Source organism: Pholis gunnellus (assembly GCF_910591455.1).
Source record: "Pholis gunnellus genome assembly, chromosome: 3".
In the NCBI taxonomy this organism is placed as follows: Eukaryota; Metazoa; Chordata; class Actinopteri; order Perciformes; family Pholidae; genus Pholis; species Pholis gunnellus.
The window spans coordinates 17,447,052-17,473,282 of record NC_136529.1 but is presented as its reverse complement, the minus strand read 5'-3'; the positions used below and the strand labels follow the sequence as shown (position 1 = coordinate 17,473,282).

Below are 26,231 nucleotides of genomic sequence, written 5' to 3'. Positions count from 1 at the left end.
CTTTATTATGATCTCATCTACACACCTGTAAAGTCTCGTGACTGCATCTTGCATGGCTGCGCAACTGCGGTGACAGAAATATAAACACATGACAAATTATGCTTTTTGGGAAGCAGGGACATTTTCTGCTGCAATACCACTGGAAAAAAGGCTCATCGTCGGCGCCGTATCCAGTTCTTATCATACATCCATGGGTTAACTTGGGGCCCAGAGAAGAGTAGAGACATTTACCCAGATGGACTCTTTTAGATAAAAAGGGAAGCACAAGCTTACCATATGCTTCAAGGTATGATAGATGGTAGTGGTGCAGTACAGCAGTATGTGTGAGAGTGTGTGTGTGTGTATTTGCAAGTATCCATATTGCGTTGGGTAAGCTGCATGTGTTTCACATATGAGGCTCTGTCGGTACTCAGTGAAATATGGAATGTGTGATACAGACTCCATAAACAGTCGAACTGTCTTCTCACACGCAACGCACATCGTCCACACACACACACAAACATTCAGTTTGGACATTGAACTCCACATCTTTCACTTTTAACCCACCCACACCTCTCTTAATGATTAGTCAGCAAGCTGAGAACATCTTTCATTGGTGCACAGGGATTGTGGGAAAACATCAGGAAATGGTGTCACAAACTTTTCAGCATTTGACAAAACTCTGCAAACAGAGATTTAAAGAAGGATTGCAAACAAACCAAATCCTCTTTATCTTAGATTAGATATTATTGTATTGTATTATTACAAAATAAATAAATAGATGTGAGAGTAAAAGCTAGATTTGGCATTGGTGCCAAAAATGTATATTGCTCATTCTTTTGGCTAAAGCCCGTTGTCTCAAGAACAGAAGATTATGTGAAGATTATGTACATTACTGTAAGCTCGTGGCCATCATTATTTCTAAAATTGTGTTCAAAAGTTGATTGCTGTCAAGAAATATTGGCCTTCTCTCTTTTGCAACAAAGCGTTGTTACTGCACTGTATGTTGATGACTTTGTGAAATAGAAGTAAAAGAAATAGAAGACGGCAGAATCATCATCCGTGTTCTGTGCGTGTTTATGTGTGTGTGTGTCTAATGAGAGGGCTGGAGGTCTTAGACTTGCTTGTAAACAGGCCTGTGAATGAATCTAACGGCTCCCTCAGTCATCTAGCCAAAACCACATGTACCATACAAGCCTGTGTTAGATTTGTGGATGATTTCTCCGCCCAAATACAAACAGACTCTTCACACAGCTGGGAGGTCCGAGGCTCTTTGCAAACAATTCCTCTTTAAGAGTCAGTTGGTCCTGCAAACCAGGACCAACTGACTGTCCAATAGTTTTGGTTGAGAGTTATTTGTTGAACATAGATTTTAAAGATTTTAAAGAAAAATCAAGGCATTGAATCCTCAAAGCTAACCCCCCAAAAAGTACACTATTTTCCCGTTTAGTGACCTGTATCCACTTGAACATCTTGACCTGCCAACCAGAACTGAAGTCAGTCATGATCTTAGCACAGCAACAAAAAACACTCAAACTAGCCAACGTTTGCAGGTCAGTAACCTAAAATCTCTAAATGTATCTATACTGCCAATATTCTTTCTTGATGAGGATTAATTGAGACAGAACTGCTAACATTTGCCAAGCTGGTTAATTAAATAGAACAAGGTCCAATACTATCTGTTTTCTATGAAGACATAGACGATAATAGAATTAAGAAAAAAAAACTCTGCTAAAATGTGTTAGCTTCTCTTGCTAAGATCAACCATCTCCAGCACATAATGTTAGCATTGAAGTTAAAATTAGCTTGGCAATTTAAGTTAAGTTTGTTCAAACACCAGCAAAAACATTAAAATGATCTCTGTCAAGTAATTGCAACTAAATTATCTGATGGTGCCATTTACTGAAGTCGGCATTAATTCATTTCTTTGGGCCAAAACAAGTTAAAATAACGAACGTGTTGAACACCTGATGAGTAGCTATGTCCAATATTCAATCTCCGTTTTGCTCTGTTTTGTTCTCTACCAACTCCTGAGGGAGAAATCTGGATCATTAGCTGCTCAAAGTGCCACTATGTTCAGTAAAAGTGTGAAGTAAAAAAAAAGTTACTGGCCGTAAAATCAAAACAGCTGAAAAGGCGCTGAAATGCTCCGTAGAGCGGAGGGGAACTGTAGTGTCAGGTCATGACTCTCTGTGGGTTCAGCAACCCCTTTCAAATTGAACAAAGATACATTTTCAGTTGTTAATATAAAGAAGTATTAAAAGCTGACATAACACAATACATAACACCAAGTCTCTCATAACCCAGGTCCCAGACTTCTAAATCTGTCTCTATTTTAAGCAATGTCAATTCAGTTTTTCCAATTACAGAGTAAATCAAGAGGCAACGCGGAACCATCTGCAAATATTAGCACTGCTAATACAGACCAGACAGCAGTGGATACAATTAGAATGAGATTCAAAATAACTTTTGGTGGTTGGACCCGTTCATATCTGACCTGTAGATTATGTTGTACTCATAGAGAGTCTGTGTGCAGAGGGATACGAGGGGTCCTGAGCTCCTCTGTGTTGCTGTTATGACACTGCAGGGACATTCATTGCAGTTTGTTTTGACTGATGGTTTCCAAAGCAGAGTTTAGTTCACAAGAGAGGAATGGCCAGAGCTTTAATGATTCCACCAGTTAGAGTTTTGTTCTGTTTTTAAATGGCTGCAAAGATAATCCCCCTGACTATGACGCTTTATTAGAGGTAAGTTGTAAACTAACATGAATTACTGTCTTTCTTACAATCCAAATTATTATCTGAGGCTTGAAACCAGATTAGAAATACTTCACAATAATAAACAAATTGAAGCTGCTATTTTTAGATGAGATTGTTGTCTACCAGTTTCAACATTTCTTTATTATAATCTTTTCGATCCATTTTGCATTGTTCCACTATATTTAGATCCTTTTAGCTGACCAAATCAGTGAGCCTGGAAGTAGAAAACATGTTATTAGCTATCTGCTGTTAAGGACAATGAACACCTCAATGCCTTGCGGTTCATTTAGTCAGTTGTTCCGTCCACTGGGATCTCTTGTCCTTCTGGACCTTCAGTGCCTGCTCTTGCAGCCAGCTTGCAATTCCTGAAAACCTACATCTGTGTCTTCCCAATTGGTTGGGAGACACTAATGAGGGTTCACCAATACCGATTGTGTACTGCACAATATTTCAAATGTGTTTTCATTTATTATACCAATATTGTGCTGATATATCTGTTTCTCATATTTGATCACTGTGCTTTGTATGTCTCTGAAAGGGATGAATGCCACAGGAGTCGGGTTTATGCGTGCGAGGACGACCTAATAGAGTCCAGTAAAACAAAGAAAAATAGAGAGCACAATACAGTTTGTCATGAACTGTAGCTAATGTATAGTAAATGGATGGACTTGTAGTAGCGCTTTTCTAGTCTTCCAACCACTCAGAGCGCTTTAACGCTGCGTCATTCACCCATTCATACACTGATGGCAGGGAAGGTGCCGCCTGCCCATCAGGACTATCTCACCATTCATGTTCTCCTTTATAAATATCACATTTATAAAGGAGAACATACCAGTAGCCATAAAAGACAATGGTCAGAACATTAACCAGTTAAAACGTTATTTTTATGTAGCGCTGACCTCCATAAAAGGTCAGAGTAGTTGATAATATGCTCTTTCAATTTATTGGCGAAAGTTAAATTGATACCTCTGTCATACCTGTGCTTTATATGATGTTATAGCCAGTTAGCTTAGCTTAGCATATAGACTGGAAACATGGGAAAACAACTAGCCTGGCTCCGTCCAAAGGTAAAAAAGAAAAGAAAAGCCGGTCTTCTAAAGCTCCCTTATTAACATATTATAACCATGACTCATCATGACTTCATATGTACCCAACAGACTGCCAGCTGGTTGTCATTGGAACAACCTTAGATAAACTTTTACGGTGAATCCCCGTCCCTGAAAGAAACTATGTGTTAGTGACTCTGGTATACGTGGGTCCAGACATAGAGCAGGTCAGACCAGACCAGCAAACACACTCGCGGCATTTAAAAGACGTGTTGTCACCTGGAAAGTATAGTAGTGGCTTTAGTAATGATACGCTACGCACGCACACAAAAGATATGCGGTTTAAAATGGAAATGTAGTAGTGCGGACATGGCCTAAAGCGCACAGCTGCATCAACAACAACTGTGACCAAGCCCTTCTCTCTCTCACACACACACACACACACACACACACACACACACACACACACACACACACACACACACACACACACACACACACACACACACACACACACACACCTACACACACACACACACACACAAAATCAAACTCTCACACACGTCAGCACTGAAAGGTGTGGTCAACACAATTAGCTAAAAAGTGAGTTGGATTCTGTTTGCAAGTTTCTGACAAAAAAACAAACAACCACAACAAGCTATAATTTTGACTCCCATCATTAGTCGTTGTCAACATTTGTTGTCACAGAGAAACGTGCGTCTCTCCACAGTCGGTCAGGTGGACGCTTCCTTCAACAGAATAAACTGTGAGAGGGCATCAAGACAAAATGCAGGCTTGAAAAACAAAATACAGAAATGTTACACACAAACTGTAAGTCAACCAAGATACAAATCCTTTAATGCACCGTTAAATGTCAAGGTAACAAAAATGGCACAGTACTGAAACATCTGCTGCTGGCACATTAGGATCTGTCCGGTCTGTATTTGCTCCTTCCATTACCTGAATTTAACTCTGACCATATTTAACGGTGAATAATGGCTTGTTTCTACACTATGCATATTAGATAGCAACTTGTTTGTACATAATATAGCTACATACTGTAAAGAACTGTATGGCAATAAGGTTTAATCTAACATTATCTATTGTAAGTCTCCCTGACGATGAGGATGAAGAAGATAATCTTCCCTAAAGAGGTTGGTAACGTGTCAAATACCTTTTTTTTTTTTTACTTGTTTTCTATCGTAAATATTTACTCAATTGTATGATTACATTTGACATAAAAAAGGCTGTTATGTGAATCACTGTTGTCTCTAGATTGCTTGTATTTCAGGTATTGACAAGCTTCAGTTTGGGTCGACAACACTGGAGAAACCAGCAAGAGTGAGATTGATTTTTGAAAGTATTCAACAGAAGAACCCAGCCCAGTGTTGCCAACTCCTTTCCAATAAAGTAGCTAGCAGCACTAGCTCCAAAAGTGGCTAAATGTAGCAAGAAAGTCACTATGTAGGCAAAACTGACAGCCCGTTAGTTCAGGTCTCCCTCCAAAGGCACTACCCCAAAATAATCATGAATGTCAATAACAAACGTGGCTGTTGTTAGTACTCACAGCTGTCAAGATAGCAGCTTGTGGAAGACTCCGGAGACGTGCAATGAGCGCACGGGAAGTGTGCTCACAGGCAGGCAGGTAAGCCGGGGCTTATTACAGTCCTGGGACAGCCAGAGATTTGTATTCTTATTTTTTGTCAAAGCATTTGTAAAGAGAATTTCAGCAAATATAACACATTTTTCAAAAATTAGCTGTGCAAACCACATTTCACGTTTAAAGGATGATAGACAACCATTTTCAAATCAAAGTTTAATGTAACAATATTTTGCAAAAAGGGCTTTATTAAATGTTTTGTCAGAACATTTGTATATTCCATGTGTGGATTGGTGTGGCTGTTTAACACTGTGCAGATAACTGAGTCAGACTCTTTCATGACAAAGCTACTGAATTTTGCCATTCATACATGTTTCCTTTGCATAACTCAGTTTAAGCAGAGCACATTGTTCTCTACAGTCAGAAATTAGAGGTTTTGTCACAGTTCCTATTCGGTAATAACTTACAGATGTGAGGAGGCAAAACTTGGAAAAAAAGGAATGAGAGAGAGAGAGAGAGAGAGAGAAAGAGAGAGAGAGAGAGAGAGAGAGAGAGAGAGAGAGAGAGAGAGAGAGAGACCCAAAGGAATGGTGGTATGAGAAATGTTTTGATCAGGGCTTTTGGCATTATGATCAAATAACAGTGGATTAGTGCACATGTTCAAGCTTTGGCATCTTTTGAAGGTAGGTTTTCCTTTCAGTGCCTGGGTGTGTATCTACATATTAAAGACACGATGCATTCAAGTCTTAAAGCTGTAGATGCAGGCTGAGTTGTTTGACTTCACTAGTGACGAGTTGGCTAGCAAAACAAAAATCTTAGGTTGGGTCACGTTTTCTTTCTAGATGAGGTTGGCCACTGACATATGTTGTTGCATATTCAGAGAGTGGATCAGATGTAAATACTTTCAAGCACTCGCAGGCAAAAGACCCAGTCAGATGGCAGCTGTTGGTAGGACATTTTGTTTCCCTCCAATCGTAGGATCTTCATCCTGGAGTAGGAAAGAGGTCCCCACTCTCTGCAGAAACTGGTCACATTGAACTCTGCGGTGAACAGACAGGAAACAGACAGGAATTATATACAGACCATATTTCCTTGTTATAAACTCATTATTTACCAAAGTGACAGCCATCTGCATTGTCAAAGCATTGTAGACACTAAACCAGTGAAGTCAGCTTTGATTTCACACCACGTACCATGTGTTGTTCATTATATATTTTTGATAAACTACTAAAATGAAACGCTTTAATCCCATCATGACATTTGCCTTACCAAAGAGGGTCTGTACGGTCTGCAAATGTTTCTCTTCTGCTCACAGAGCTTTCATTTCCTGAAAGTCTTGCAGGTGCTGTGGTGAAAACGGAGGATGAGGAAACCACAACGCCCTCTTTTGCTTTCTCACTTCATTTCAGTAGTAGAGGCTCCCTCAGCCCAGACTGTAGGCTTTGGCAGACAAGAATCGCGGTAGCAGTCATGCTGCTAGCTAGACGATGAGGTGTGTGTTGTTGTAAAAGTGTTTTGCCGTCTGTCTGTGCCGCTGGTACACAGCCCCTCTGTCTGCTGCTTCACAGATTGAGAACATACTTTCACTTTGCCAGAGCCCATGAGCCAAAATTGCATGCCAGGTCATTGCTGACGGATGGTCTTGTGAGTCAAAAAGGCCACATGTCTGCTGCAATGTTATTAGAATCCTATTGGCCAAAAAAGGCCAGAGCGATGGGAAGCAGACAGCAGAGAGAGAGAGAGAGGAAAGAGGAGACCATGAAGAGGGGAACAGCATGTGCTTCTGGCTCATCTGGCACTCTTACCTCTGAATCCAGCACAGATGTTTTCATACCACTCTCCTCGCTTCTCTGCTAACCTACTTTACCCTCAACCAGCCACACAATATTCCCTCTCCTCCACCGTCCTCTGGCTTCTTGTCTTTCCATGTCTCCTATTTGTCCCTCCCCTCCCTTTATTCTCTCTCTCCTTCAATATCTGACTCGCCTCGCCTGCTAGCTGCCCAATCCCGAGTCCGTATGCAGTGATGAAGGCCGGCTGTGTTGGAGGCCTCTGGGGCTGTGCGGGTTTCTCTCTCGTCCCAGTCACATTTTCCACATTTCTTCTTCTCCCTCACAATATGGTTTAGGTGTCAGAACTCTCCAGGTGTTCAACCACATAACTCACTTATATCTTACTTTGCTGTCACAAGAAATGAGTGTTTTGTTGAATTGTAAACTGGAGGAATGTGTGCACATGTGTAGGAAATTAACATTTCAAAGACATGAAGTCAGTGAGAAAGTTGACTGCCTTTTGTGTCTGTGTGTCTGTGTGTCTGTGCATGTTTTCTTTGTGTATGCATGCACCTCACCTTGTATTTCATTGGCCTCCAGGTAGAGGTACTGCAGGGTGGTGGGGACTGTGGGAATGGTTTTAAGTCTGTTATAAGAAAGGTCCAGTTCCACCAAGCTGGAGAAGTTGAAGACCTGCTGGTGGACGTCGCTGCTCTGCAGACCACAGTGACTTAGACGAAGATGCTTAAGGTTGAGGAATCCCCCAAAACTGTCTTCACCCAGTCCAGAGAGAGTGTTATTGGACATATAGAGCTGCTGGACAGAAGGGGGCAAATGTCTGGGGACAGCTGAGAACAAATTCCCACCGAGGTCCAGCAGGTTCAGAAGGAACAGACCTGCAAGATGAGGGGAAAACACCCCCCACACACACTAAATATTAATACTGACAAATTTGTACGACGTATAGAATGAGTTAACATTGTCAATGTTAAATGCCAGCAATGTTCACTGTTAATCAGACTGTTCTGAACAGTCTCAGGGCCAAACAACTACGATTACAAAAACAAATTCACCTTCATCACAGGGCAAATATTTCAAAACTGTCATCTTAACACGTATAGTAAATGGTTCAGGTACTTGTAACAGCTATCATGTTAGTTGCAGTAGTAATCATTGACACATCAAAATGCATTCATTGAAATATTAGTACTGACTGCACACAGCAAACTGATGTGTTCTTATGCTTTGCCTTGAAAAAATGTTATTCTTTACAGGCTTTTAAATTGTGTTTTATTTGCTTACTTTTGATTTTTAGTATCAACATATCAAATAAAATTATGACAGAATGTGAGATGTTGTTATGCGTTACATATTTGAAATTAAATCAAATCACTGTTGAATTAAACAGCTGCTTGACTCCCACCACGAATAACTACTTAGGTAAAATGGACACTTGTAGCCAGCAACAAAGGGAAAAACATGAAGAAGTACTATAGTTATGTTTACTGTATTGTTGTTTTTTTTGCACAATGTGAACAGGTACGTAAAAGCAGGACTCTCTCACTTTCCACCCCAATAGATTCTGCATGTGTAAAGAAAGGAAATGACACATTACTCTACCTTTGAGGTCCCCCTCTGTGATGATTTGCAGTCTGTTTCCCTGCAGCAGCAGCAGTGTCAAGTTGTGCAGGTTCTGGAACGCTCCAGGGCTGATGCTTCTGATTTGGTTGTGGGCCAGTCGCAGCTGCTTGAGTCCAGTTGGTAGAGTGCTTGGCACTGATCTAAGGTGGTTGTGGTTGGCAAAAAAGTAGCTCAGCTGGGTCTGGTTCTGCAGCGAGACCAGATCCTGCAGCTGATTGTGGTCCAGGATGAGCCAGCGTAGATCAATAATGTTGGTCAGAAAAGAGGAGGACAAGGACGAGATGTTGTTGCCCTGGGAAGAAAAGGAACAAATGCCGAACGGATTTTGACTTTTCATACTTTTACAGTTAGAATTAAACATACAGTATAGTGCAGTGGAGGTCAGCCACTGTGGGAAGTGTACAATGTGAACAAGAACTGAAAAAAACACAGTGGGTTAATAGCAGACCGTTATAAAGACAACATGCGCTCAGTTCCCGTGTCAGTGTTTGTTCTACCTGAAGGAACAGGTATTGAGTTCGGTCCGGCAGGCGGTCAGGGGTGTCTGCCAGACCTCTGTGGTCACAGTAGAGCGCCGTGGGCCAGTGGATGGGGCAGTCGCACTGTTGAGGGCAGGCCTGGGGGTTGTTGGCTCGAAACCAGGCCGCGTCCATCCGTCCCTGCAGGCTCATCACACTGGGCTCACCCAGCAGGCGATTAACCCATAGAGGAAAACCTCCATAGTCGATGTCAACTACATCAGTGGCTAAGGCAGAGTCGAAAACACACAGCAGCAGCAACACAGCACAGCACAGGAGAGCCATAGAGACAGCTGGTGAGATATTATGTAATCCTGCAAATTAAACAGAAACAGAAAGACAAAGCAATTTTTACAATCAATTTAGTCAATTTACTAAACATGTCATGATGAGCTTGGTTTTATAAGGCTGTGAAAGTTGTATAATGTATTTTGGCTCTATCGAGCTGCATTGAGAATAAGGGTTTTCATTTTTAATATTAACGACTGTTAGCTAGATAGACAGACATTCACATTTCACTGAGGATGAATCCAAATGACCTTGTTGATCTCATGACTTTACTTCTAGTGCCACCAGCAGGTCAACGTTTCTACTTATCCAGTAGAACATATTGAAATCTACCACATGAATTGTCAAGAAATTGAGTACAGATGTCCATGTCCACCTCAGGATAAATTGTAATGACTTTAGTGATCCTGTTTTTTAGACTCTTTATCAATCTCCTGTCTCTCGCAAAACCCCCACTTTGCTGGGATGCTCCTTTAAAGAAATGACGCAACCCTTGGGCTCTGAAAATCAAGATGAAAAATAGTTCAGTTCAACAAGGTCACTTTTTTTTTTTTTATAGCAGCCTCTCTCTATGAAATGTGTTAAAGAATTAGAATTAGCCTAAATAAATGCAAATAACATGGCACTGATTTAAGTGCAGCATGAATTGAGATGGCTGCCTTTGCACAACTACTTCTAACTTCTGAGTATGAGGGGGAAGAATAGATTACTTTTCCCTGCATGTACAGCTGTATATGATTACGGTAATACCCACAAAGCTGTCCACACAAACACACACTGGCAGACAAACACAGACTCTCAGTATGACAGTTTGTGAGAAAGGTTTGCCTCATCGGGAAGTTTGACTTTCAGCATGTTTGCAATTTTGCAGTCTTACAGTACGTGCTTAAAAGGTTTCCAAGAGATGAGCAACGTTATGCCATCTCGCCTCATCAAACCAACTGTAATTAAACAGACACACAGCATAGATTTATACTTTTCCAGTCTTGCCTGCCTTGCAGAAGAGAGGAAATGGAAGCAGAGGATAAACCAACAACAGACTAACACTTACCTGTTTGATCAGAATGGAGACAAGCTGTCTTAAATTCCCGTTGAAACCCTCGGGAGCTGCATGGAACTTTGGGTGCATGTGCGTGTGTGTTTTCAAGCTACCGGCGATGTTTACCGCTGTCTGATACATTCCTCTTCTTCAAACGCTGCCCACATCCCAGACCCCAGACCTCCTCCATAATCTTCCCTACCTCACTTCTTCCTTATCCCTTCTGTCAGCTCTTGGTTACAATTGAACCCACAACATTTGGTGGCAACGTGTTTGCTTGTACCATGGTGATAAAATACACAAAAAGACTGACTAGAACTGCGGAAAAAGCGAATGACAAGGAAGGAAAATAAATTATGGCAACTGGGTTTAGATTCTGAGTTTTCAGTGAATATGAGAAAGTTTTGATCAGCATTCAAGTATGGTGCATGTGAATGTGTGTGTGCGTGTGAGTCTGGGTCTCCAGTATTTGTTCTGCCTGGAGGCATTCAAGCCACAAAGTACCTGGGGAGCCAAGGAGACCATTCTCTGTGTGTGCGTTTGTGGGTGTGTTTCCTTGTGTGTGTAACCTTGTGTGTGACTCTGCATGTGCGTCCATCTGTATGCGTTTGACTGTGCGTGTGAGCGGAGCAGAGAAAAGACGAATGGTGGAGAACAAGAGGGAAAAGTGAGGATCGTATTTCCCATCAGAGCATGGACAGAGCGTCCTCTAGGAAAAACACATGGAATGACACCCACAATGGAGCCAAAATAGTAATGAGTGCCTGTAAGTGTGTGTGTGTGGGGGGAACAGTTTATCTTTACACACAATTTACTAATGTGTAGGTAATCAAGAAGTCAATACAAAGGAATACTGTATGTGTTTGTAGTTAAGTTCAACTCATAGATGCTAACATGGACAACGCTAACAGGCTGATTCTAAGCAGGTATAATATCAACCATGCCCACCATATTAGCTTGTTAGCATGCTAACATTTGCTATTTAACATTAAACACAACTTACAGCTGAGGTGGATGTGAATGCCATACCACTAGCATGTTTAACACAAATAAAACAGTATAATTTTCAATGTCACATTGTGTTACCCTCACTCCTGCTGTTCCTATAGGATTTCTTGTCAAACTGTATCAGATTTATTATCTCTGCCAGAAGATTATGTGCTGGGTTGTGTGTGTGTGCATGCATGTGTGAGTGTGTGCATCTATCTGTCTGTCTGTCTGTCCAAAGCTAATCTTGTGGAGTCCTGCAGTGTGTTCGGCTAACAGAGCTAACAGCTAACACAGCAGAACAGATTGTCTGTTCAGAGATGAGAGCGTATTTGTTGCGTAAGACATGCCAGTGAAAAACACATCTGATACGCTCACAGTTCCGGAGACCGGTTTAAATTGATTCAACGTCACCCATTAACTTATCGTGGCTTAATCAATTGGAATAGTTGCCCAGTTTACACACATCAAACCTACAGCAAATTCTCATTCAACTCTCATTTAATAATGCATTACTTATGCAGCTGATCAATAGCTCGGTGTTAGTAATGTACATTGTTTTGTTCTTGTTCGGCAGTGATGGCACTTGAGGCTAATTCTAAGACTAATTCATAAAAAATGATGGTGAAGTGAATGAACAAGAAATGTAATGTTAAGAAAATGTGTATGACCGCTTTCCTAATGTAAAACAATTAGAGGTGAACAAATGTGATGTTGTATAAAGTATGTATATGATGGATTTCAGGCCCCAGGAAAACTAGCTGGTACCATTGATATAAGATAATGAGGATAAATGAATACCGAGTGCACTTTATAGTTGCAACTGATTTCTAACTGGTTGAGTGAAGGTTTCTGGAAACACAAGTAGAGCTGGTATACACGGGGTGTCAACAGCAGCCGGTTGGCAGCTCCTCACCATCCTACACACAGTCTGCTCTGTCTCCATCTGATTTTCTCATAAGGAAATGGAAAAGGCGTTCTTCCATCATCTGCTGGCTCTAATCCCTCTGCTGCAGAATAACACCGTTCACGGAAACATTACATGCCCTGCCCATGAATATCCACTGCACTCATACATCCTGTCACTGCTAACTGGAATTCATTTGTATGCCTCATGAATATTTCCTCTGTGATTATAAAAAAAGTGTTTTGCTTTACTGCCACATTTCAATTTGAATTATTGACACGTAATACAATTTTGACCCAATGTGTGCTGGGATAGGCTCTAACCTCCCAAATCCACACAGGATAGGTGGGTACAGAAATTGAACGGATGGGTGGATAAATAGAGACATTTTCATTTTACTTATAACAAATGAAAGCTGAGGAAGAAGGAAGAAGAGCTAAATGCTAAATTAAATTAAAAGGGGGTGACGTTTTTGAAGGGAGTCAGACTCAAACGTCAGTGGCTTACGAGCAACAGTTGTGAGATACAAACTGCAGACTCAAAGAAGAACTGAAATAAAACCCACATCTATTGTAGTGAGATGCTCACAGGCAGACAGAATGAAAGACAGAGTGGGAAAGCCACACTCTCATAACGCTGATACAGTCACTGATTTCATCTTATAAAGAATGACGCTGCAGCAAACCGCTTTCTTCAGGATCAAATCTAACAATCACCTGACTGACACTCATACCAACGAAGACAGGTGTGGTCAGGAGAGATCTGAGGGCAATCGGCGTGATTGGAAGGCCACATCTAAAAACCAACAAGCACAAACTAGAGACAAACAGGATAAGAATCCAAATAGATAATATCTTTAAGCTTACATTTAATTTAACCAATGAATCCACAAAAATACAAATCTATATCTACACGTTAAATGTTTCAGTTCAGTAATTTAAAAGGTTCAGTAATTTAACAGCGCTAAGTGCGAACAACCGCAACAGTGCTGAGATAGTAGCAAAGGGGCATTACGCTTCAGCAATGATGCTGTGGGTCAGCAAGTTTTAAGTTAATGTGAAATGGTTTTACTAGCCCACTACAAAGACCCCCATAATTATTGCAAACACAATACACTAAATTTAACCTATAATACATAACTCTTATTCAAGAGATTGTAATCTCCAAATCTATAGCACAGGAAACAAAAGACAATTTACTTTGAACACCAATTCTGTATGAATAATAATCATAAGTTTCAAATACAGCATTAAAACGGTCTTGTTATTGTTATCAATAGACTACTGATGCTATGTAAAAGAAGAGCCAATCAAAGCTGGTTATGAGGTCTTAATGTAAGTCTGTGCCATAATGCATGGAAATACAATGACGGGAACTCTGTATCATTATGAAAATGAAAAAGGAGCAACCTCAAAACACACAAAAAAGCTTTTAACATGAATGCTTTCATGCCACTCATTATTATCCTCCAGTATTGCTAATGGCACCAACGTTAAACTAAACCTGTATAAAAAGTACAGTAGCAAGTTTACTTTGAACAGTATGAACAAGAAGTCATCCAGTGACAGCTACACAAAACAAATATGATGTGACACACATTACCAACAATAATATGACGTCAATGCTTATGTAACTGCTGAGAAAAGCAATAAAACAATACAAAGCATTTCCCAAAGCAGAAATTGCCTTCAGGTGGTTTCCTGTTTGAGGATATGCTGAACCTGCCAGCTCTCAAACAGGTTGTAGGAAATTGTAAGGGCACGCCTAAAGCTGATCCCTGAAAACCACAAATACTCCATAATGACAATGATTCATGCTTCACCTGCACTGCATTAGTGTTCGGCTGTATGTCTGAAGACATTTTGAGGGAAAGCTGGTCACGTGAAACATTACCAATGATTATATGTAAATATAATGTGCAGTGTGCCAACAAAGGCAGGATAGAAGAAGACTGCTAGCAAGAAATATTTTTCAAAAGTTATGGTGAGTAACATAGAATACAAGCATGACTTCTGTTTATTGTCAAGAAAACTCAACAGGGTACCTTTATGTTAGGTTCAACCTTAACCTTGGAAATAAGAGTTGAAAAAACAATCTCATGTTGAGGTCCATTTATTAGCTGTTCTGGAGTTCCATTCATATCACATGATCCTCATCATCAGATGGAAAGTTTGCCAAGTCAGATTTTCACCTTTTCAGAGCAATTTAAAACCTGCAATAACATTTTTTGGGCCATTTGGGGACAGCACTGACATATTAAGTTGACATACGGTTATTCAAACATCGAGAATAGTGAACCAAACAGCCACAAAAACCTGCTCTGACCTTAAAACGCTCGTTAGAGCTGTAAAGTACTGCAGAGGCTGTGGTCATTATACATTGGTTATATAAAAACATTGATTATATAATTATATTATCTTATTACTTTGAGGAATTTTCATTCATGTTGTCATAATTGTTTGTTTTTGTCTGTGTGTTCGTGTGATTTTTTGTTTTTGTTTTGTTTTAACATAACTGGACTTGAAGTGAGAGGATTTCATTAATTGTTGCCTAAATGTTGTTGTTTTGAGCCTTTATTAGTTTCCTCTTCCACCTCAATTGTTTTTCCTCATCTCATAATTTCACTCACCATCTGCTGACTCAATCTGCCCCTCAACAGTTCTTGTTTTTGACACTAGATGGCACTGTTTTCTTTGTAATCAACATCACGCACAAGCTTGCTACAGGTTGGGAGAAATTAAGGTAAAGGTCTTTGCAAATGTTTATTGTACAATTACACATTGTTCAATAATAATTTGCAGTTGTTTGTATTGTACACTTATTGTACAATAATACATTGATACCAATACATGATATATTGTTCCAGGAGATGGGATGTATTAATGCAAAGAAAAGACTGAAGAGGAAGAAATATAAGGCTCGACTCCAATTGGACTTAAACCACAATTTTCCGGTTAGTATTTAAAGTCCTTTCGGTTCGCAATTGAAGTAAAGCTCTAAGTTTAATATTTGTTCACGATGACAAAGTAGCTTTCACACTGACACTACTGCTACAGAGCAGATGGTCCCTGGCATGGAACTGGTGATGGTTGAGTTATGTGAATGTCTTGGTCACCAGATCAAGATCTTGGTCAAGATCTCCTTTTTTTAGCGTCACATAGCAGATGTAACACCAGAATTTAGATTAGACCCACAATTTAAATAGTTACCAACATACATAAATAACAATCCGCTGCTTTCATCTGTATACGGGAAAAAGATGAGAAGCTTGGCATGGTGTAATCATGAACATCTGTGCGTGATTTATGTGTGTGTGTGTGTGTTTGCATGGACATCTGCTTTCTATCACATGGTTTATGCTGCCCCTGTGCCCTGAGGTGCCATGGTTCAAGTTACCTTAAGGAGACACATTGTCCAGGGACTGCTAAAACCAAATCTTCTAGAATTCATTTGTTTCATTCATGTAAATTATGATCAGTGCATCTTCTTTATGTTATGTTATGTTATTTGTGTAAGATTATGAAACTGTTTATGTAATGTTGTGTGTGTAAACTTGTAAAAATTACGCTGCACAGACAGAAATCCAGTTACCACAAGGTTCACCATTAAATTGCAGGGTTTAGAGTTGGTTTTGGGTTAAGGTAAGTGTCAGCGTTGGTTGGATTAGTTGATTACGGTTATAGTTTGTGTCTCGGAAATGAATGTGTGCTTATATAATATCCTGTGACAAACAAGTTTTCTGTGTGTGTGTGTGTGTGTGTGTGTGTGTGTGTGTGAGAGTGAGTGAGTGAGTGAGAGAGAGAAAGAGAGATGAACTGCCACAGACTGCACCATGAGCTGGTAATAATTTACAAAGTTGTTAATTCATGATTAAATGGAAAATATTTAGTTCGAGGTTTGTATGCTACATTTTGATGTATCTTCTTCCAAAGACACAAACAAATATTTTCAACACTACATCATTCTTAGAAAGTGCAACACTGCATTTTCTTATTAAAAAGAAATCGATCAATCCCACATGAATCTGCAGAAGATGAAAGGACATCTGACTGCCATGCATAAATAATAAGACCATTTAGTCCATTTAATCCAGAACAACGGCCTAAGAAAAATTGAATTTCCTATTACTGACCTTCTTTCATTCTGGAAACAGAGAGAACGCTAGGATGGAAAGATTTTACTACAGTTTTAAGTATTTCATATATGTTTTTTTTCTACAGGTGAGTGACAAGAGAAGCAACCTTCAGAATGAACATTCCTCTGACATTCCTGTGAAGAGTTCACAGCCTGAGTGGAAAGGGTTTGGTCCTCTGATCTTCTACGCATGACCCAGACAGAAGACGGGGGGGGGGGGGGGGACACACCTAGGTGGGGGCTAGGTTAGTGTTGGGGGCTATGCAGAGTCCACCTGGGCCTTTGAAGTCCTGGTCAGCAGAGAATCAATTTCTCTCGCTCTAACCGATAAGTGATGCACCCTTTATTTCTCGCTCTTTTACACTTCTTTATAGTGTTTTTACATGTAGATATGTGTCTTTCTGTCACACACATACACACTTTATCTATTTAACCCCCTCAGGCCTTTGATGTTATGTTGCAAGAGTTATCAACCTCATAAAGGTTCATAATGTTGTCGGTCCTCAGTGATGAGTGAAGGGTCGGAGTTCATCCGGTTCAGCTCAGAGGTCAAAAAATAAGGCTGTGTCGAGTCCATTCCCCTTAAAATCACATCAAAAATAAATATGACTGGTGTAGTGTTTTACAAGGTTAGAGAACTAGCCGGTCAATCCTCCTGACTTTAAGCTTCAACAATCACAATCTTGGCCTTCTAAATTCCTCACCCCAGTTCTCCGGATCAGCTTTAATACAATGTGGCCATCTGGATGTTGCTTTCTTCCCTTTTTTGATCTTTGAAGCCTTTTATTGTCAGACGTTTGACACAATGGCTACATACAACAACCACCTTAAATAACATGTTGAAGGCACTATGCCAGTTTACCTACACTAGCCTTTTCTTACTGTAGGTATGAAAACGTTGACGGGACTGTTTTTTGATCAGGCACCAAGATGATGTAGCCCTTGGACAAATTTCCTTTACAGGCTTAAAGGAATTTCAACATTCTGGGAGATATGCTATGGGTTTAACAATCAACAGTTCAGTTCAGCCCACGATTTTTGAGCCACGGTTTGGTTCATATCACTGTTTGATTTTTGAATGTGAATAGGAATAAGGCAAAAAATGTAAGTTTTCACTGAAGGCGCTAAAATCGATATTCAGAGCAGCAAACAACTATTTCAAAGGAAAGCAGTCGTCTCAGGTGGTCGGATTTTGTCTCATGGCCCCAACGGAATATAATGTAATGTAGTGAGTTAACTTTAACTAAACTAAGTGTTGACTACCAGTGTACCAGACTTTGCAATCACTAAACTGTTCAGAGTCAGAGTGATCCACATTCATTGGATACGGTTTCTAATTATGGCTACTAAAGCCACAGCGTTATTAAATTAAACCCGAGCGCTCTCGATACCACGGGCAGTTGTCAATCTCGCAACAAACCCCAGCATAAGGACATGTAGCACCATATTCATCCTGCCCACCAACAAAACGGGAAGAAGCTTGGCTAAAACCTCATGGAAACCATTTTTAAACGAAAGTCAACACCAAGCAACTAAATGAGTACACAGCAGAAATACAGATTAAAACGGTATGAGTCTTATTGACGACCAACAGCAGGCGAAGAAGAGAAAAACTTAAATCCAAATTAAATGGCTACCCTAATGTCTCTGGATCGTTTGAGACAATTCCAGTCGCCTGTATTCCTTCGCGTGGCAAGGAGGAGCATTTGCACTAAGCTTTCCTCCAACATCGACCAACATTTCCTCAGCCTGCCAGGAGAAAACACGGTCTAAACACCATCTGTTTGATGAATCATACTGCACGCATCCTCATGCCTAATTTATACTTCTGCAGAAAAAGATGGCGTAGAGCTTCCGCTGAGTTTTAGGATCAGTTGCATCACTAACTGGTATTGATCTTCAAATCAAACGCTCAGAAAGAAAGTGACAGATCCAGGTCAGAGTCATAGGGCCACAGCTCTTCCTTGCGCTTTAGTAAAGTCAACTCGTGTTTCTTTACACATTTGATGTGCAAACTTCACAGCCAGAGGTCTTTCCTTGTTTATTGAACTACAGAGGATGAAACATGCAGAAGATGCATTGATGGAGAAAATATTATATGTGGATCTCTAAAGGAAACACAAGGCAGTGGTTTTTACTCCACATGTAATGGTACACCAAAAGGAAACAATTATTTTCAGTACTGCTTTCGTTCAACCATCAGCCAGTTTTCACACAGAATATGCCATGTGTTAAACATTTTATTTTTAAATGCACAAAAGCCCGGACAGACCATTCTCCTGTGCAAACATGTTTAACTATCCATTAAACAATCACACTTCTCTTCCCTTCTCTCATTGTAAAGAGGTGTCCCACAATAACAAGATCCAGAGAAGGAGATGTAGAGAGGATAAAAGGGATAACGCTTGTTCAGATGGAGATTGCGTCAGAGAAAAGATGCAGAGGCAGGAAGAGGCCCGCATTAAGACCATACAGACTTTCACACATGTTTTCATTTAACCCTTTACAAGATGTACTGTTGTTGCAGAGGAATGGAGAGAGTTAGAACCACCCCTGCTACAAAACGTTGTCTCTGGCAGAGGGATGTTTGCCAAGTGTGCTGAAGAGGGTTTGGATATATTATTTTGTTATTATCAGTCTATCTAATTAATGTTTGAAAGCTAAAAACTATTTTCTTTGCATAGTATTATTGTGATTGTAGTAGTTTTGTATTGTGTAGTATATTACTATATCACCTTTAACCATGACATGGCCCTTTACAGACACTTTTCATGCTGTCAAGCATGTTGGCATGGGAATAGATTGACTTTTATTTATCAAAAAAGCATAATGCACAGTAAAATGTGTAAAACCAAATTACACATGCACACACACTCAGCTGTAACAACAATAGACGGGGTTGCAAAGGTGCAAATGTTAACTGTTGAAGAAATAGTGGGGTTCAGCTGAAAAAGACTGAATGTGCTCACATTAGTGGAAAAAGAGGCTCCAGAAAGGGGTGTGGGGTGTGCTGGGCCATGACTGAGCTAACAAAATGGGGTGCAGGCGGGTGGATGGGTGGGTGGAAGGAACCAGTAAAGGAACAGAGAGAGGGGTGGACAGGGGGGGCAGAACATAAAGGAGAGCAGGGAGGGAAGGAAAGTTTTTTTTTTTACAAAGTGTTTGTCAGAGTCCCCTTCAGTCCTGAGCACACTGTGAGAGAGAGGGGACAAGGAGGGCGATCCTCTGTGATCAGGTAGGTGTGTGTGTGTGTGTGTGTGTGTGTGTGTGTTTGCCTACGTGCATGTGTGTGTGACAACATGTGTCTGTCTGTCTGGCTCTGTGGTTTTTATCTATGGAACCTTAAGAGCATCAATAAACATGATCGAGTCACATTTTAGTTTGAGCTGTTTTTAATTTTCTGTAAATCAGAGGGTAATTATTGGATATTTTCCCACAATTTGGGGGCAGCAGTGAGAACCATTAACAAAGCTGGCATTCATGGCTAGTTTTTTCCTTTTTTTAATGCTTCCTCTCTGGATTCCCTGAGGATTAAGACCACCAAGAATGTACCTCTCTACAGCAGTTACATTTCTAAAACAAGCCTGCACGGTGCCTTTGGCTGGTCATCAATGCATCTTTATCTATAAAGTTATGATTTTATTACAGTTTATTTTTATGACTTTTTGGTGGCTAAATAAACATTTTATTCATCTATTTATGTAAATCCAGTAGCTCTAGCCCATATTGTATGAGAGAGAAACTTTCCCTAAGAGGATACAAAGAGTCGGCAAAAGAACACAGTCTACTCTGAGCTGAGTCAATACTCTGAGTCAATACAACCCAATTAACAAATTAATTTCTATTTTGAATTGTGTTGCTTTGTCTCTCTGTCTTTGTCTCTGTTAGATTACAGTGAAAGTTTGTGTGACCGTGACCGTGACCATGCGTGTGGTGGTTGTCTTCCTCTTGTCTGCCCTGCTGCCACTCTCTTGCTCCCATGGACGGGACCCATTCGCCTGGCTTTACGGCGCGCAGAGCCAAAGATTTGGCTCCCTGCAGGCAGACAACACAGGAGGGAATTGTCCAGATGAGTGTGACTGCCCCCCCTCCTTCCCAGCCGCCATGTACTGTGATGGGCGGGGCCTGACAGCCATGCCAACCGTCCCCTCCCGCGTGAAATACCTGTACCTCCAAAACAATGCCATCACAGCTGTGCCCGACTCAGCTCTAGTAAATGCAACCAATCTGCTGTGGCTCATGATGCACTACAACCAGCTGACATCTGACGCCATTGGCAAGAAGGTAAACTTACATCTGGTCTCAGTCCAGCCACACAGCTCAGAGCATGAAACGGTAATGTTGGTCTAAATGGTTGTCAGATGGCTGGCAGGTGGCTAATTAAGTGTAATGTTACAAAGGAAAAAGTAATGATTATATTACTTTATGTGTGACTTGGACATATGGTTCTTAGTTTAAAGTCCATCTGAAATTAATTAAATTGTATTTTTTTTTTTCTCTGCTCAGCATACATATGTGTTGAGTAAATCACATTGCAAAAATAAAAACAGGAGACATTTTTGTTTCGGTTTCATGACGCCTTTAATCCATCATAACACCTTTAGTTTTCGTCCTCCATACAGCCAATCACACAGTTACACTAACGTGTCCAAAACCACTCCCTGTTACTTTATAGTGCACTACATTTACTGTACGCCATTTTATTTGAGTGTCCAAATGTGTAAATGTATCCGCTATATAGTGCAAAGGCTCAACTCTTGGTCTTTGGTTACCACTTTCTAACATATAAAAAAGGGACAGCAAATAGCAAAACCCCAAAATAAATACACTTTAATATGTGTTGCATACATTTTTTTTTTAATATTGCAGTTACAGTCGAACCAGACAATGCTGCAACGCTGCATATGCATTGGTGAAGTTACTCACAAGCGCCAGGCTTCTGTTTTAGAGACGATGGGGAAGCAAGTTTCTTGACTGTGGCTTGAAAAGTTCGACAAACCCGTCAACATCTCAAACAAACGTGAAAACTGATTATACTGACAAAGACCCGAACAAAAAACTTTTAAAAAATGGTAAATTCTGTGAATGGAAAATCAAACTGCAAAGAGTGTACAGCACCTTGATAAGTGATGCATCAAACTTCACTAGTTCAATGGAGCACATCCCACAGAACCACAGGGCGAGACGAGCAATGGAGCTCGAGACAACAAGAGTGAGCTGCTCAATGACATAATGAGGGAAAGGCTGCAAGAACTGGCACACCCATTGACAGGCAGGCCAATGAACACTTGCCAATCGCAATATTTTCATTAATAAGCTGAGGTATAACTGTACAGTATCTTGATTACTCAAAATGTAAGGTGTCTAAAAATAGCAACTGTATTTTCAGTTTCAGCAACCAAATGCTGATGCCTGGTTCCAGCCTGGCGACTTCTTTTGGGAGTTGGTGTTGATTCCAGAGTGTCCTCAGAATTCCACAATGGAACGAAAAAAGTAGTGTCCATTGCATGTGAACTACTTTTTGCAGAAGCTGGCAGGCTGAGCAATCAAACACTGATTCTGATGTTTCCACAAAGACCTTTTTTTAAAATATATCTTTTAATAATGAATACTATGTGGATGAGCTGTGCTCCCAGTAGACCACCAAACACATCTGTCCAATATAAATACGCCGTGCAATACAACAATTATTCTGTCTGTATATATAATATGTTTGGTTTTAGTTATAGTTATATTTGAGTCATTGTGGATTTTTACATTTTTTACTTAGTTAATGTTCTTTACTGTTTATTACTATCCACTATGCTGCTGTAATCCTGTAAATGTCCCCACTGCGGGACGAATAAAAGATTAACTTATCTTATCTTATGCTGGTGTTCATTCTCCAAATCCTTTTGTAGGCATTTCTACAGCTGGATGGACTAGAGCGTTTGTATCTGCAACACAACAATTTGACCTCCATTCCTTCAAACCTCCCTCGCACCCTGCAAGACCTGAGAATCGACCACAACCAGATTGAAAAGGTAATGTTTGGCATAGTTTGATATTGATGCGTCTCTGTTCTCTTTTGATGTTTTGGACGTATACGTCACAGACATTCGACTTCAGAGTTATTTCTACTGTTGCCTAGGTAATACCTGCAGACCTGGAGGGAATGGATAACCTCACCATCCTGTATCTCCACGACAACGTGGTCACAGACATGGGCACGTCACTGACGGCACTCAAATCCCTCACACTGCTGGAGATCAGTGGCAACAAGTTGACGAAGGTAATTGTGTGTATCCGTGTGTTTGCGAATGTCCCTTGAAGTGAATCTGCAATCCTACCACAGTATTCCTATCCCAGGTCCCAGAGGCACTCCCCGAACATCTGCACCAGCTCTACCTGGAGTCCAACTCCATCGATTCTCTACCTGAGGATTTCATGGGCCGGTTCACTCAGCTGCAGTACATCAGGATGGCTCACAATCAGCTAACTGACAAGGGAATCCCTGCCAACACCTTCAATGTGACTGGGCTGGTGGAGCTGGACCTGAGTTTCAATAAACTGGAGAGAATCCCTCCAGTGAGCACCACACTACAGCATCTCTATCTGCAAGCCAACCAGATCAAAGGTAAAGTGAATACAGGTGTTTTATTAAGCATGTGTGTAGCCTACACACAAACATTTAAAAAGCAATTCATAGAAATTATTAAAAAGGCCTGAAAACATTTCTTAATGAGCTTCTATAAACAATCAAGTTCTGCATAAAACTCACACTGGTTTGTGGATTTAGCAACAGTTGTAAATAAAAAACAGACAGTTTAATGATTTTTCCAGGTCACTGTCAATCAGATTTGATTGAACCACACACACACATACACACACACAGTCCTGATGAAGCAGAACTATTCACTGAGGATAATATTTTGCATATGTAGTCATGAATATTTATTAGGGCAAAATAAGTTGGACCACTTGTAGCAGCAGTTTCTTTTCTTACTGATATAATGTGTAGGTGCTGAGATGTTGGATGTTTAGAATATTTTGGGAAGACACAAATGCGTTCTTTACGACCTCCCCATCTGCCCCGTTAGAGTTCACTCTGGGTAGTTTCTGCAGCGTTGTGGATGTGACCAACTTCTCCAAGCTCCGGACGCTGCGACTGGATGGGAATGAGATCAGTCGCCAGGACATCCCGACAGAGTCAACCCTCTGCTTGCGCCTGACTTCCAGCATTGAGGTCTAACTGTGCTTATAAAGCGTGGCACTCTGCTCACAAACGCAGCTATCTAATAATATATATAGCCAATATCAACAGCAGGTGGCAGCAATTCTTACAGCAAAACTTACTATTCACATCACAGTGAAGGCAAAGGTTGTCATATGCGGTTGTTTACATGACCGTTTTACAGCAATTGGAGAAGCTGTATATTTCACATTTCCCAGGGCAAACAAACAAGTTTGACTTTGAATGAGTTTCCTTCACACATCTGGACAAATGGCCAAGTCTTGTTTTACTTGATTAAACCTACAAGGAAGTTTCATTGTGTGCTGATTTTGCTTGTCCCTGTGGACTTAAGTTTCAGAGTACTTGAGTCTATTTAGAAAAAAAATCTAATTTTACTGCAACAGGGTCTGACAGTCTGCACCACTCAAGAATCTGACCCGGTAGCACCGATGACAAGCATTATATGTGCAAAATCCGAGATTTTTGGGGCATTTCGATTGCCTCTCGACGCCTCTCAACATGCTGACGGCCAGCTAACGGTGCTAACAGCGCTAACAGTGCAAACTACGGCAAAATTGCTGACACAGCTAAAAGTGTTTATTTGAGGGAGAACCGGAGGGTGGGTGCTGTGCTTCTACAATGACGCTGTCGGTCAGGATGGCATCATCATAATAATACATAATACAGTGCATAGGCCTAATACGATAGCCGTAGGAGCCACATATGATGTTTCTTTTTTGCGTATTGAAAATCATCTGATCCTCCTTATATGCTGCTGTGAGGATCAATTATCTTTTTAATCAATGTTGTTTGGTGTTTTTAATCTTTCTTCCTACAAAGCATGCCTTCCATTGTTTTGTTTGATAAGCTGAACATTATGTATCATGTATGATGTGAATTGTTTTATTTCAAATCATTAGCTGTCCTAGAAGCATGACGATATCTTCATCACTTCTCCGACGACCATTTCCCAAAATGTATACCTTATTGCAGTTGATTACATTGTTTTTTCTTTGCGACAAAAATGCTGTGAGTGTTTGTTTCTGTAGAGGATTCTCTTGTTTCACAGAGAAATCAACTTTCCTTAGAAACATAGATTGATATCTCTGTACCATGTGCAAAATATACCCACACTGTAGTGAATCACAGATTACAGCACGATGGGCATTGGGTGAATGAATTAGGATTCTTGAGTTACTGTATGATTTACTTAGATGGTTATTATGCTGACAAATGTTTTAGGTTCACAAGCCTATTGCAGAATAAATAAAAACTGTGATTAAAAACACAAAAACACACTGTACTTTGTCTTTTAACAGCACATCCGGTATTTGTAGTGCACTGTATTTTACTGTCTTTGTGTGTATGCGTGTGATGTGGCTTTGATTGAGTGATTTTATGGACTTCGGGTTGATTCAAGAAGAAGAAACAGAGGAGCACTGTAATATAGTTTGTTTAGGACAGAGTCAGCTTTTGTTCATACTGAACTGATGCAGCCATCTGTTGAATTAAGGCTCATCTACTGTTAAATACACACAGGCACTTGTATAAAATTCCTCATATCCTTCACATTAACCTTTGAGATAACAACATCACTTTAGAATACATTAACATGCGTACACTATGAGAATGTTCAAAGACTGCAGGTCTTCTGCTCACTGGATATGGTGACTTCCTGCTCCACATCTAAGTTGTTTGTGAGGTGGAATGTCAGGAAAGTAATTTTGGAAGATTTAGAGGGTGAGTCCTCTCTAATCAAATTGATCTTTATGTACTTTCTGTACCAGAGGTGCAAATAAAGGCCAGTGCATCGGAAAAAAAGAAACCTGAAGGAGTTCAAACATTGTTTGGACTCTTATATCACAGTTGCAGGCAGAGCAGTTGGCTATTCCTATAACTGTGCATAACTTATATAAACTCAGATGTTTCAAATTTGAAGATTTAGTAAACATCAAGCTTAACCAATTTATCTATGCAGACTGTGTGTCTATACACATATTGTGTATATGTATCGTGAGTCAGTAAGATGAGTTGTGTATGACTACAGAATAATCCAAACAAACAGTTAAGAAAGTCAATTTGTATATGGTTTACAAATACATTGAGTTTGTTACTCTGAGGTAGATTAAAAATATGAAATACAAAGACTTACTAAGACTAGGACTAGCATATCAACATTTCTTTAAGTTGTTTATTACGATTGGATGCGTCTCTACGTCCTCAGGAATGTGGATGTTCGTAAAACTGGAAAGATGGGGTCATAAACATGGTAGACTCAGGGTTAATGATTCGAGTGTCGAGTGTTATCAGTATGTTCATACGCATGGTAAATTGTGTGTTCAACCATT

At 40.3% G+C, this 26,231-nt stretch overlaps 2 protein-coding genes across 2 annotated transcripts; one reads left to right on the top strand and one right to left on the bottom strand.

The window, feature by feature from the left end:
• Positions 1-5,633: 5,633 nt before the first annotated feature.
• LOC306694083 (lumican) lies at positions 5,634-10,735 on the bottom strand. The gene is made up of 5 exons (XM_079156798.1): positions 10,655-10,735; positions 9,295-9,629; positions 8,777-9,089; positions 7,735-8,052; positions 5,634-6,424 (listed from the first exon to the last, which is right to left on the bottom strand). Exons 2-5 carry the CDS (start codon positions 9,598-9,600, stop codon positions 6,273-6,275), a joined length of 1,089 nt encoding a protein of 362 aa, XP_079012924.1. The 5' UTR covers positions 9,601-9,629; positions 10,655-10,735; the 3' UTR covers positions 5,634-6,272.
• Positions 10,736-20,594: 9,859 nt separating this feature from the next.
• fmoda (fibromodulin a) lies at positions 20,595-23,901 on the top strand (the record flags this gene model as incomplete). Its single annotated transcript, XM_079156616.1, has 5 exons — positions 20,595-20,954; positions 22,571-22,693; positions 22,801-22,941; positions 23,019-23,286; positions 23,750-23,901. 5 exons carry the CDS (start codon positions 20,595-20,597, stop codon positions 23,899-23,901), a joined length of 1,044 nt encoding a protein of 347 aa, XP_079012742.1.
• Between the last annotated feature and the right edge of the window lie 2,330 nt (positions 23,902-26,231).